At 32.2% G+C, this 14807-nt stretch overlaps 1 protein-coding gene across 4 annotated transcripts in view; it reads right to left on the minus strand.

The window, feature by feature from the left end:
- Positions 1 to 14807, minus strand: part of LOC106876029 (ras-specific guanine nucleotide-releasing factor 2) — a 563899-nt gene that overhangs the window by 48394 nt on the left and 500698 nt on the right. For all 4 annotated transcript variants that reach the window (XR_008266647.1, XM_052976037.1, XM_014924405.2 and 1 more), the window contains 3 exons: positions 14554 to 14632; positions 10732 to 10940; positions 8494 to 8576 (listed from right to left, as the gene is read on the minus strand). Coding sequence is in view for 3 of the 4 variants with exons in the window: in XM_052976037.1 (XP_052831997.1) it covers positions 8494 to 8576; positions 10732 to 10940; positions 14554 to 14632 (371 nt within the window). In the remaining variant the exon portion in view is untranslated. The remainder of the gene's footprint in view (positions 1 to 8493; positions 8577 to 10731; positions 10941 to 14553; positions 14633 to 14807) is intronic.

The following is a 14807-nucleotide window of genomic DNA, read 5'->3' on the forward strand; positions in this document are numbered from 1 at the left end:
TCTCTTTCTCTCTGGTTTTGTGTCTCACTTTCAGTTCTAATAGCTTTTTATTTTCCCTTTTAAACAGCTGCTGCTTGTTACATCCTTATATATTTCTCACAAGTTACTGTACACAATAGACTGCTCATTGTGATGAAATCACTGTGTACTGACTCTACCAATAGGCATAACAGAATAGGAAGATGACTTAAATTATAAATATCAATGAGATGGTGGACTCTAAATTTCTAAAAAAACATACATGATAAAGATCTTTCCAGTAGTCAGGTGGTACTTATTCTGAAGTAAAAAATGGTTTTCTGCAACATAGGCTGCCAACAATGAACTTCTACATTAGCTGATATTTAACTGCTCCTTGTAAATTGCCATTGTAAACCACATTTCACAGAGGAATTTCCAAGAGGTTGAGATACAAGTTTACAAAGGGCTACTTTGAAAAGGAAAGTGAAAATAAATTCATTCATTAATTAGGCCTGAACAAATATTACTAATTAATCAGCTGTGGATAGTCATTGATAGATCAGTTGTGTTTACTTGATAAATCAGCTGTTGTGTTTAATTGGTAGATCAATTGTTGAATGCTCCATGTTGATCTGTGAGTTACCATGCTATTGCACTCACTTCTAATATCTCCAAGATGATGGAGGCAACCATTAACAACATTCTCCTCCAACAATTTGAATCTCCCTCTCTTTCCTTAATGATCACCAGTACAGCTCTCATAGAATAAATTCTGTTGGGGAATTAACTTTCCTATATCATTCAGTTGTAGGTTATAAACCTTAAGAAATTTGGTAAATGCAGTGTCATTAACACCAGTAAAGCCTTCGACTATGTCAGGTGCATGAATTTCTTATCCAAATTGCTTGTCTACAGGATCCTCCCATCTCTTGGACCTGTAGCTTCCAATCAGATCACACAACTACTGCATGGGGTGATAGAGCTCTTTCATACCCATAATATATCAACTCTGGTGTATACCAGGGTGCAATTTTGTCCCCCACACTTTTCTCTCTATACATCAAGAACCTACTTGCCTCACCACCAACAACATTCACTCTTCTATAGATGATACCTTGCTACAATCTTCCCTAACCTTCCACACCTAAGCGTAGTCTATAAAGCTCAGACTAAATCAACAATGGAGTATTGCTCCTACATTTGGGACTACTCACACATTCACACACAAGTACATCCATCCCACCATGAAGAAGGCCGCTCAACTGATTAGCATGAAACCTTTGACCATCACACACTAATTTCCTGCCTACACAAACGCTGTCTCACCTCTCAGCTTTCTGCATAATGGAGCCAAGTGGTGTCGTACCACCTCTTCCCAGGCATTCTGGACTCATTCATTTATTTTCCTCTCTTTTGTAAACTATCTCACATTCACACTAACCACTGGGTATAGTTTTTTTATCCAGTACAAAACATCGACTTTTTGGAATTCCCTCACCTGCAGATGTTTTCCTTGCCAATCAGTTATATTTACTACATTGAAGAATTGTTGTATTTAACTGATATATACCAGATGTATGTCCTTAACATATCAATAGCAGTATATCCTTGATATATATGAATTGTTGTATTTACTTCACTGATTAACTGCTGCATTGACTTGATAGATCATGTGTATTTATTTAAAGACTCACAGATACAATATTACTATCTTAATTTGTGGATGTGAAAGAGTTCTGTTATCACATGCTGCAGTAGTGTGATCTGGTTGAAAGCCACAGATCCTAGAGATGAGAGACAGATGGTTCCCCTAGGCAAGCAATTCAGACAATAAACTCATGTTTATTGAAGGTTTCGCTGATGTCATGAGTAAAAACGCTGCATTCATCAATCATAATATATTGCAAACTGTCCAACACAGAGAAGAGAAATACATGTGTCTTTCTCAAACTGATTTCTATAACATAACTTCATTTCAATATATCAATAAGATTATGTAACTAGTTAAAAGGAGATTAAAGGAAACATTTCTAGATCATTATGTAGATGTTGGCTACAATAGATTGCAGTGATTTTGTAGTAAAATAAATCATATCAAATCTAAGAAAGGTATTTGGGATGTGCGATAAATGTGATAATGAAAATGATTAAGAATTGATCTGTAAAGTCTGGTAATTTGGACCAGAAGTATCAAATCTCTAATATATAAAAGTAAAGATGCTATCAGTCCAATAACCTAAGCCAAGCCTTCCATCAATATTATCAGCATACGGATAAAATATTAGACCAATATTTTTGTCCATTTTATGCTTGGTATACAAACTTGCATAACTTTTATACTAACATTTTATTTTTGTATGTATTATCTTTCTCATGCTACAATATACATTTTAGTTGCTTATGGTTAGAACTAACAAAATCTTGAAAATTTTCAGTTAGCTACTATACAAAATTAGTCAATAGTTTTTTGTAAAAAAAAGTTCAAAGATTTTGAATTAGAATAAGAAATTTTGTATTCTCTGTTTTCTCAACATTTGTTTCCTTTAACTTCATTATTTCTTGGCTAATTTATAGTAATATCATTTGTGCCGCAAATGGCTGTTTGGAAAGTGAAACTATTCAAAACCTATTAAATTTTTAAATCATTAGGTTGGTACCAACATCCCACCCATTCTGATTTCCTTATCCTTAAAGAATTGTGTGCAATACTATTAAGATTATTTAAATGTAAAAATACATTTTCTTTTTATTAATAAACTGTAAAGTAACATTTATTGCGCTTATCATAAGGAAATACTAGCTATTCCAGTTATTACCTACGAATATAACTCTTATTTAGTGTATTGGGTTTTAAAGTATTTTACTTTCAGTCATAAGAATTTTCAGTACAATAAAGCATTATGAAAAATGAACAATTCCCTGATCATTTTACTTTTGCCGTCAACTTGTCTTAAATTATACTTACAGCAATTTATATTCTCTAAATGCATTTGTTTAAACAATCGTTATTATATTACAATTTTATAGGCTATCTGATTTTCATATTTATATTTTGTGATACTATGATCAAAAATCAATCTAACTGATTTAAACTCTGAAACAAGAAAACCACTTGAAGTTTTAATTAGAAAATTCAAAATAATAATAATAATAATAATATAAACATGCATAAATATTTAAGACTATCAAATGTTTTTTTTTTTTTAATATAATGCATTAAAAACATCAAGATCTTCCAAGTTATTTTAGCATCACAAAGCTGCACACTTTACATATTATGGGTGATTGATGGAAGCCCAAACTATATTGTCATGCTCTAACAGCATAAGAAAACTTGCTACCAGAATATAATGAATAAAAATCTACAAATTGTAAATGAGAGATATAAAACTGCTTGAATTTAACTTAAAAATGATAAATCACTACAGAAAAGTGCCCGCATACCATCAGAGTGCACGCACTCAGACACAAAAAGAAAGATGAAAATTATAAGTAAAGCTATAAAAATAATATATTATAATTGAAAAATAAATTAAATAATTTGTAAAGGGAAGCACCATCAAGAGAAAATTTCAATTTTAAACCTAGCACGTTTATTAGATTCATACTCTCTAAACAAAATGAGTGCAAAGGAATCAGATTTCAAAAGAGAGCAAATTTGAATAAAAGAAATAAATAAATAAACCTTCTAAAAAGTCAAATGATGATAAAATTGACAAGCAAACTTGGAAAATAAGTAAACTGAACTAAAGAAAAAGGTATCAAATTCCATGAATTCTTAAAGTGCCATTTAATATTACGGTGCTTCCTAGTTTCAAAAATTTTGGGTGAATAAAAAAAAAAATGTCAGCCAAAGGAACTTTCATGCTACTTCTGAATAAATACTCATCTTGACTCATTAGGTTGAAGACACTTTATCGACAGTGCAGTCACTTTATCAACCAGATTTGGAAGAACAGGATTTTGTAGTTGCTGTTGTTGGTATTGTTGTTGTTGTTGGTAGTGCTGGTAATTTTTATTATATTATGTTTTCACTTCTGTTGCAGTCTTCTTTTCAGTGACTTAATACCTTGCTTTTGTTTCTGGCATCGGGCAGGGATTTTAGTTTTGATTTCTCTTTCACTACTTTTCTGCAAATTTGTTTCCAAGATGCTATCTTATTTTCATCCTAGTGTATTTCTGATTGTTTATTAAGTTTTAAAATATATCTATTCTCACTAAAGTTGAAAAATCTTCTGTTAATGAACCATAATTGTTATGCTTCAAGATATTTATTTTTGTCTATAATCTTCCTCATGCAACTTTCTGTATAGCAACTTTTTTTTCCTTTTGACCATAAAATTTCTGTTATATCCTTTGTATCAGATGAATTACTTTAAACTAAAAATTATTTTAATTTTTATATCTTATATCAAAAGAAATACAAGATTATTCTAAAGGAATATAATAAACTACAGAAACTAAGATTCTGATGAGGTAAAATTGACACTTTATGTTTATGAATCTATCATTTGGAATAAATTACATACTTTTCACTATCTCACCTCATCAATGTTCAGAATAAAATTATCACAGAAAATGTCACCAGTTAGATGACCAATATAAAACTTAAACTGTTATCATAACCCAAAATAATTTTCTTATATTTACAAAAGCTTTATAATACAATCTGTATTCAGATGCTCACACACACCCTTATATACATACAAACACATATATACACACATGTGAAAATATTCATTTTTGTCCTAGCACAAAATAATTTTTAAAAGGGGGGGAAAAAGTTAAGCAACAATGATTGTTACAAGAAAAAGTGAACCATTAAGACCAATTCTAATGTAGGATAGCTGTTGTATATATGTACGTATGGTGTGTGCGTGTGTATAAATGTATATGAATTATAATTATATATATATATAATGTAACTTTATATATATATATATATAAAGTGTGTATGTTTATGTATGTATGCACTTCAAAAGATATTTAAATAAGTCTAGAACTAAAATAAAAAAAGACTAATGTATTTTTTGTTGTTTATTATTATAACTAAATAGTATCAAAATATGAATTTCTTTTTAGATATTCTTATAAATAACAGGACGGTGAATATGCTTGATGTATTGTGTAAATTTTAAGTAAACCCTTATTATACACAAAAGACAAGAGTAATATATCTTTGTTGAATAGTTATGAATTCTTTACATTGTGTGTGTGTATATCAATACATGTATACCTCCACCCAGAAATATTTTTAATCACATAATATGAATAGAATAGAAAAAAAAAATATTTTTGTCACAAAATGCTATTCATGTAAATATATTTCATGAACCATTTAATTTAAAGTGGGAAATAAAATATATCAATTCAAAATCAAGACAACTGAAGTATCATTTTCTTTTTTCATTTGATAGCTTCACTGTCATCATTGCAATCATGGATGTGCTGATTGAAATTTCCACATGACTACTTTGTAAAGTATACAACCTTCTGTTAGTAGACTTCACACAAATTTGGGTGCATAAACAGTAATAATAAGAAAAAGAAGTAACTGAGAAACAATAGTTATTATATTAGGCATAGGCAACTTTTTTGGAGAAGCAGGCAGCATGAGAAGCATGAGACATGGCTCATCATCATGTAGGCTTCAAAGTAAATTTTTATCAGGAATGCTATTCAGGAAGTTCCAAAGGTTGCAGGTTGTCTATGACAATATTAAATATTGGTTTCAAATTTTGGCACAAGGCCAGTAACTTCAGTGGAGGGGGCAAGTCAATTACATCGAACCCAGTGTACTTATATTGACCCCAGTGTACTGGTACTTATTATTTTTACCTTAAAAGGATGAAAGGCAAGATTGACCTCAGTGAAATTTGATCCCAGAATGTAAAGTCAGATGAAATGTTGTCAGCATTTTGTCTGGCTTGCTAACGATTCTGCCAGGTCACTGCCTTTGACTATATTAAACATTAAAAGACCCCAATAGTCATGAAGAAATGCCATATTTTAGCACAGATCTTTCTTTTAGTCCTTTCCATTTTCTATTCTCTTTCTCTTTTCCCTTGACACATCAGTTCTCTCTCATTTCACCTTAACTGATATCAAAAGGAAGTAAATTACATTAGAAAACAATATGATTCTCTTAATTTTTCTTTTCCTTATTTACTTTCTTTCCTTCAATCAAGATATCATTCTGAGACTTGTTTCTATTGAAACACAACATTATATAATAATTTCCCTCAAAGAACCATACGTATGAAAAGACACAGTTATTTTATTTTAATTTAGGCAGATTGTTAGCAGAATAAAGAAAGTGAGTAAATGTATACCCCCATGTTGCACAAGCATTGCACTCCTGAAAATTTTGCCAAACTGTGGAGTTCTGTATTGTGAAGTCTATTTTTGACTTCCATGTTACATGGAAATCAAAGACAGAAAATGTGTTTCACATTATGGAATTCTACATTAACGCAAGATTTTCATGAGCATAATGCTTTGGTAACACAGAGGATGCCTGTATTAATGTAAAATGTGAAACTTGAAAAGAATGATGCTTGAGATAAATGTGTGTGTGCATGTGTGTGTGTGTATGCATGTGTGTGCGTGCATGCACGCATGTGTGTGCGCATGTGCGTTCATATCTTAAAATGTTTATAGGCATTAATGTCTATGCAGATATATAAGCAAACTTTACAAACTGTATGTGAGGTTTATAATTAATAAATCTGGAATCATTAATTACTTATTAATGTAGACATATAAGAGTGTTCACTACATGATTGAATTAAGTATATGTAGAATCTAGAAATATGTTTATGATAACTGGAAATTATAATCTATTCCTTTTACATTTCTGATGATCAAAGACCCCCACCCCAGCAAAAGACATTTGTGTGAAGCCTATTTATTGGCTAAAATTTCTTTTTACTACGCAACACACACAGACACACACATACACATGCGGATATATATAAGTTAGTGCATAACATTAGTAAGGCTGGTTGATGAAATGATTTAAATACTATATAAAATTATTTGAATTTAAATTTTGATTAAAGAGTGTATAATAGAAGCAATAATAAATATGCATTATGTATAATGTAAAGAAATATCATATTGCATCCATATGACCACATGCATACAACCATTTAAGTATGCATATGACATTCAGTACACATATGTTTAAGAAGAAAAAAATCTGGCAGAAAATAAGTTTTTAGAAAATATTTTAAAAGCAAAGTTTTCTCTTATGTAGAATACTGTTTCAAAGCCACAGCCTAATGACTGAAATCAGTTAATGAATAAAGAAAACTGTAGAGCAGGTGTCAGCCCTATATATTCATAAATAAATCATGCAAAATACATTCTTGTAGATGTTATTCAAAATACTATTCTACACAAAGTTACAACAAAAACTTGATTATGCTATAAATTTATAATTTCGAGAGAAGGTGCCAAATTTTTAAAAATGCCAATATTGTTTTAGTGATTAAAGTTGGAAAAAAAAAAAAATAAGATAAATATATCTCCAGTAAAACCTTCTCACGTTTTCAATTCAATGCTTTTGCTAATCCCTAAATATTTGTGCATTTGGCTTTATTTATTTATTTATTTCTTTTTCTTTGTCTCAGTAAATACTGGATCACTTCAGTCATCTATACTCCACTCCTACAGAACAGGGGATTGTGCCTATTCAAAACAAACCATTATTCCTCTTGGTTTATTAATGATAAAATGACCATAGACTGATATATATTTTGCAATAATTTAAATCAACAAATTTATAACCATGAAAATATTTAGTTATCAATATATTACAAATTAACATGACCCCTTGAGCGTCTAAAGATGACAAAAGTTAACAGGAATCACTAATATGAATCATTAAGTAAATTATTTTAGTACATATTAATCTTTGTTTATAATACCTATATCAAGATACATTTCTTAAATATTGATAACTTCAGTGATTAAGAAAGCTATACTGCTATAGCTGTAGAATGGGTGAGATGAGTTCTATTCAGAAGTATGTGTTCACTTCAACCTTATGCTTCTCCTACCCACCTCATAAATCTAATAATATATTCCAGTATAATAGTGAAATACTTTTTAACAAACACAAAAGGAGGAAGGCTGATTCCTTACTGACAATACTTCAGGCCAGAACCATGAAGTATCACCTCATAAAGCAACTATTTTCTTGACAATTGGATCTTTGTAAAAAATCTTTGAAATAAATAGACACCTATTCTGGTAGCAAATAATTCTGAACAGATCAATGATTTGGACTTCTAAGAAAGAATTGATACATGTAATTAAATAAATTTATTTCTATTATACTAACAATAAGACAAAGGAAAAATTAATCATATCATAGATTTTTTTTTAGTTTTATATTTTAATTTTTAAATTTCATCAAAATTTATCTATTTATCTTTAGATGAACTTGTTTCCTTTTTTTTAAAATTTTTATATAGTTGAAGAGAGTTAAAATAATTTAATTTCAAATTATTGCAATGTTTAGTGTACCTAACTGACTGTGGCATAGTCACTGATGAAGATTCCCACATGGAGCTGTTCAGAAGGTCGCTGTAGTGAAGATTTTCAATGCACTGCAAACAGAACAACAAATAAAATATTTCATTGACAATCATACAAAATATTTATTGGGCGTCTTAAATCATATAAAAAATACATATCTTCTATCTTTTACTTGCTTCAGCCATTGGACTACAACTATTCTGGGGCACCACCTTGAAGGGTTCAGTCAAGCACATTCACCCCAGTACATTTTTTTTAAAGCCTGGTACTTATTCAATCATTCTTCTTTTGCTAAACTGAAAGTTACAGGGATGCAAACAAACCAGCGCTAGTTGTCAAGTGGTAGTGAGGAATATTTTTAGTATTTCTCTGAACACACACACATATATTCATTCAAAATATGTATGATATAAGGATTGCTGAATGAATATAATGCTTAATGGCAATGATGAGGTCAGTAAATGCAAATCTTCAGTGATTAAATAGGTATGCATTGAACATGATCCATTTAATGGGCTATAATTCACATGAGAGATAGCTATACATGTATGGAATGAATATAATATAAGCAAAAAAGAAGGTTATACTGGTATGGACAGAATGGTATGTAATATATACAGGAGACATAGCTACATGGAACGAATGATGTATAATGAGGTGAAAAATTATTCTGTGTTTATAGAGGGAAGTATTTTGCTGTAAAGCTAGAGCAAAGAAGAGCTGAAAAGGATTAGACCTGAAAATATGGAATCTAAGAAATGAGAAAATGAATTGAGATGGACAAGGATGATAGCGATGAGAAAGGTTGCAATGACTAGGTACTCTTTGATCCCTAGATAATCAAGTGTTTTTGATTCATTTACTCCAGTACTTAAATAAGTGAAAATTGCCATGATAGCACAATGAAATTCAGACCAACATCAATATTTTTTTTTTATTCTTAAGAAAATGAAGATTAAAAATGAAAAAGTTCTAAGTAAAAAAAAACAGTCAGATTTCTACTTGCATTGAGAAATTATTATCTCAGTTTATATCCTCATCACCATTCAGCATTATAGAAAAAGATATTGTAAAATTTCTAATGTGTAGATTGTGTTTCCCAGCTGGTGTTGCCCAAAATGCTAGGGCTCGAAAAGGCTGCTTGAATTTCTGAGAATGATAGTGATACACAGATGATTTTGCAAGAGAGAAGACTGCATTGGTATGGTCATGTGATGCATATTGATAAGGACAGCTGCATAAAGAAGTGTCACTCTCTAACTGTGGAGGGAACATGGGAAAGAGGTAGACCCAGGAAGATATGGGACAAGGTGGTGAAGCATGATCTTCAGACATTGAATCTTATGGAGATGATGACAATTAATTGAGAGCGTTGGTGATTCGCTGTGCTTGAGAAGACATGTCAAACCAAGTGAAATCTTAGTTGCGGCCAATGGCAGTGACACAGAAAAGGCACCCGTACCAGTGACATGTAAAAGGTACTTGTGCAGCTGACATGTAAAAGCACCCACTACATTCTTGGAATGGTTGGCATTAGGAAGAACATCCATTCATAGAAACCAAGCCAAATTAGACAGGAGCCTGGTACCAGTCCCAGTAAAGCCATCTAACCCATGCCAGCATGGAAAATGGACATGAAATGATGATGATGATATACAGACTAATAATTGGAAGCAAATGAATTTTTTAGTTTCTTTTGTTTATTCTAAGTTCATAGTTTTATTAGACATGTTGTGCATGTGTAATAAATCTTGCCACTTGCAGGAAGTAGTGAAATCCTATGGGTAAAACTGGTTTCTTAATGGTGAATTCTAATTTGATATTAAGCAATTTCTCAAATTTTTAAACTTTCCTTTGTAATATCTGATGAATTTAGTGCAGCGAAACCTTTTAAAGACAATTTTAAGATTTGTTTAATCATGAAAGAAAACTTTTACTAAAAATAGTAATTTTTTTGTAGGTTTTCTTTCGAATGTGAATGTATTTCAAGGGTTTTCAAAAGACTATTATGATTGGAAAATGCTTGCTTAACCTAAACATATTTGAATTCTATCTAAAAAATGCTGATTATGTCTTTTTCTTTTTCCATTTGTAAATTGAAGATTTATCATGACAGATTAAAAATATAATCACAATAAGACCTCGTCTAATTAATTATTTCAAAAAGCATTATGAATATAGAATTTTTTTTTTTTTTAAGTATAGCAACAAAAATGTAGTTCTTACCTGACTAATCTCACTACACCAAGCAGCTTTTTCTTGTGGGGTTGCTGCCACTAGGGACAGTGTTAATGGTGGTCCACTTTTTGAATCTATAATAAGACGGAATTCAAGACCATGATGATCTGGTCTATCTTTTCCATCAGTTTGGTTTCCCAATGCATTTGGACCAAGTGACTGACTGCCAAAACTGCCAACCGAGTCTAAAGAATAAGCTAAACAAACAAAAGAAACAAAATATTATGTTTACAATGCCTTAATAACAGCAGAGGTTTAAACAAAAATGCCAGCCATAAAAAAATATTCAAATTAATATAAATATAGAAATAATACATTTCTAAATCTCTCAGAGAGATTTATGCAGTAGTGATACGATGAAGTAGTTGTATGCTGTCAACTTAATGTGACAGTCCCCTGAAGGGAATAATACAACTGTTGGTTAGACCTAGGAAATTGCACTGCTTCCTGTCGGCCTTGACATTTCCTGTGTCCTTATTTTCACAAAGGGGAGACAAGCACCTCCACCCAGCTAAGCCTGCATCCAGAGACATGTTTCTGAGTCTTTGCTACTCCAGACTGATGACAATCAAAGACTCAGAAACATGTCTCTGGATGTAGGCTTAGCTGAGTGGAGGTGCTTGTCTCCCTCTTGTAAACATAAGGACACAGGAAATGTGTCAAGGCCGACAGGAAGTGGTGCAGCTTCCTAGGTCTAACCAACAGTAGTGTTATTCCCTTCAGGTGACTGTCACATTAAGTTGATAATATAAATATTCTTCAAATCCTGCAGGTAAACATTATTACCATATTTGTAGATAATGTTTCAGTCTTCTTAATCAATTGATTCTTTATTATTTGTTGAAACATTTCAAAACCAATTTCATGCCATATCTCATGTTTTATGCTTATGTTTTGATTTCTCATTACTGCTTTGTTTTAAACTTCTTGAAAATCATTGACTGCATTAAAAGTGATTTAAAAGAAAACATTCACTCATACACTTATTACAAACATTCACACACATGTAGATGTACACATCTTCCTAAACACCTCCTCTCCACTGTGTTCACCACTCTCCCTGCATTTACCTCTCCTCTGTCTCCCACTCACTCACCCTGTTCAAGCCTCTGTTTCACTTCACTTCTAGTCACCTCCCTGTCACTTGAGGATATGTCCCAACATATCTTCTTCACTAGTTTCTATCACTCTCCGCTCTGTCTCTTTCATTCCTTCTTTCTCTCTCCCTCTCTATTTTTCCAACTGGAGTAGTCATGTATCTCTTCTACAGCAAGGCACTAATTTTTGTCCTTCTATCATACTCTAACCTCTGATCACCTGGCACAAGACCACTTCCCTCAATACTACTCTCTCCTCAGTTGTGGGTCATGTCTTGCAAGTTACTTGGTGGCTTTGCCAGTGCCCTGTAAAACCCCCCCAATAAACTCTGTAAAGTGGTTGGCATTAGGAAACCATGCCAATGCAGTCTGATGAGTATGATGCAATCTTCCAGTTCATCAGCTCCTGTCAAAACAACCCAACCCATGCCTGCATGGAAAACAAACATCAAATGGTGATTATGTTGATAATGATATATATATATATATTCTTTTCTACTCGAGACACAAGGCATGAAATTTTGGGGGAGGGTCCAGTTAATTAGATTGAGCCAAGTATGCAACTGGTACTTAATTTATTGACCCTGAAAGGATGAAAGGCAAAGTCGACCTTGGTGGAATAAATATATATATATATAAAGAATAGTATAAATAACTACACATACACAACATGTCCTCATATATATATATATATATATATATATATATATATATATATACATACATACATATATATAAGAATAAATATATACATATCTACACACAAAATACACACACATATATACACAGAAATACACATATATACATTTGCATATATAAATATATACGTAAATATATATATATACATTTACATATATAATTATTACATAAACTATTATTATTATAAATTATATATATATTATAATATATAAATTATATATTATATATATAAGTTATATAAATTAAATTATATAATATAAATTATTATTATTATAAATTATATTACATATATAATTATCTTAATTATTAATTTTTCTATATGTGACAGTGGATTTTCATCGATGAGTTCATGAACCTAGGTTCTTTTCCCTAAAACTATATATATATATATATATCAGCACCCAGTCCACACTGTAAAGTGGCTGGCGTTTGGAAGGGCATCCAGCTGTAAAAACCTTGCCAAAACTGACCTCACCTGTGCTTGTGCCATATAATAAAGCACAAAGTCCACTTTGCTGAGTGGTTGGTGTTAGGAAGGGCATCCAGCTGTAAAAATCCTGCCAAAACAGTTACAGAAGTCTGGTGCAGGCTTCTACCTGGACGACTCTTGTCAAACTGTCCCACCCACGCCAGCATGGAAGGCAGACATCAAACACAATGATGTTGGTGATGATGATATTATGTGAAGGCACTTGACCTAGCAGTTAGGGTGTTGCACTTATGATTACTAGATTGTGGGTTTGATTCCTGCATGGGGTGACACATTATGTCATTGAGCAAAACACTTCATTTCACATTGCTCTGCAATCATTTCGACATCAGATGTGTGACACACTTGTGCACCTGCACAGATAATGTTGATTTGATAGAGGGAGGGAGCCAATGTACAGCATATACATTTGATCACTATAAACAAATCCTTTGCACAACAAATCATGTACCCTAAAACTGCACAATTATACATCATCTTCAATGGAAGGTTCCATCGTACATATATATTGCCTCCTGTCTAAGGAAGTATAAGGACTTTCCATGCAGATATACACAATGGTCTTTAGTTTCCATCTACCAAATTCACTCACAAGATTTTGGTCTGCCAGAGGCTATAGCAGAAGACACTTACCCAAGATGTGTAGCAGGACTGAACCTGAAACCACATAGTTCGGAAGCAAACTCCTTACCCATGTAGCCATGGCTGCACCAATATATGTGTGTGTGCGAGTGTTCGTGTGTGTGCATAGGAGAGAGAATGTGTATGTGCATATGTAGACACAAACACACAGTAGTTTCTGTCTACTAATTGCAGGTGCGTAACTCAGTGGTTAGAGTGTCAGGCTCACAATCATGAGGAAGTGAGTTTGATTCCTGGACCAGGCTGTGTGTTGTGTTCTTGAGCAAGGCACTTTATTTCATGTTTCTTCAGTTCACTCAGCGGTAGAAATGAGTTGCGACGTCACTGGTGCCAAGCTGTATTGGCCTTTACCTTGGATACATCAGTGGCATGACGAGAGGTGGCTGGTATGCATGGATGACTGCTGATCTTCCATAAACAACCTTGACTGTACTTGTGCCTCAGTGGGGAATTTTCTAGGTGCAATTCCATGGTCGTTCATGACTGAAGGGGGTCTTTATCCTTTACAAATTGTACACTAATTCCATTCATAAAACATTGATCAAGCTGAAGTTACAGTGGAAGTGACTTGCCCAGGGTGCTATGTGATAGAACATAAGACTGCATGGTTACAAAATAAACTTTGTGCACAACTCAGAAAACAGAATAAAGTTGATGTGTTGTGCTATCATACACTAATCAAATTAGACAAACTTACATTGATTTAGCTTTCTGTAACCTAAAATAAATTCTCACCAAGTCAAGAAAAGATCCTTTCCACAATCACTGAAGATGCTAGAAATAACAAACAAATTTCCCTCATGAAATGAGGAAAGACAGACATGAAAGCAATCTTACCAATTTCTCCATCTATTTTCCATTTTATTTTAAAGTTAAACTTACTGTCTTCATCAACGAGGAAAACTTCAGAACTGGGATCTTCAATAAGTGTGCAGTCTATCAGAGGAATTTTCCCTTGTTGCTGGAAAGAATCCATAGAAAGTAATTTTATAGCAAAAATTATAATTTTTTTTTTTTTTTATAATCATAACAAAATAACGAAGGTTTTAATGATAACTACAATAGCTTTATAGATTACCCTGGTAGAGAAAAATGAATATATAAAAACAAAAGCAATTCAGTGGAAATGTGTTTTC

The sequence above is a fragment of the Octopus bimaculoides genome, chromosome 2 (genome assembly GCF_001194135.2).
Source record: "Octopus bimaculoides isolate UCB-OBI-ISO-001 chromosome 2, ASM119413v2, whole genome shotgun sequence".
Taxonomy (NCBI): domain Eukaryota; kingdom Metazoa; phylum Mollusca; class Cephalopoda; order Octopoda; family Octopodidae; genus Octopus; species Octopus bimaculoides.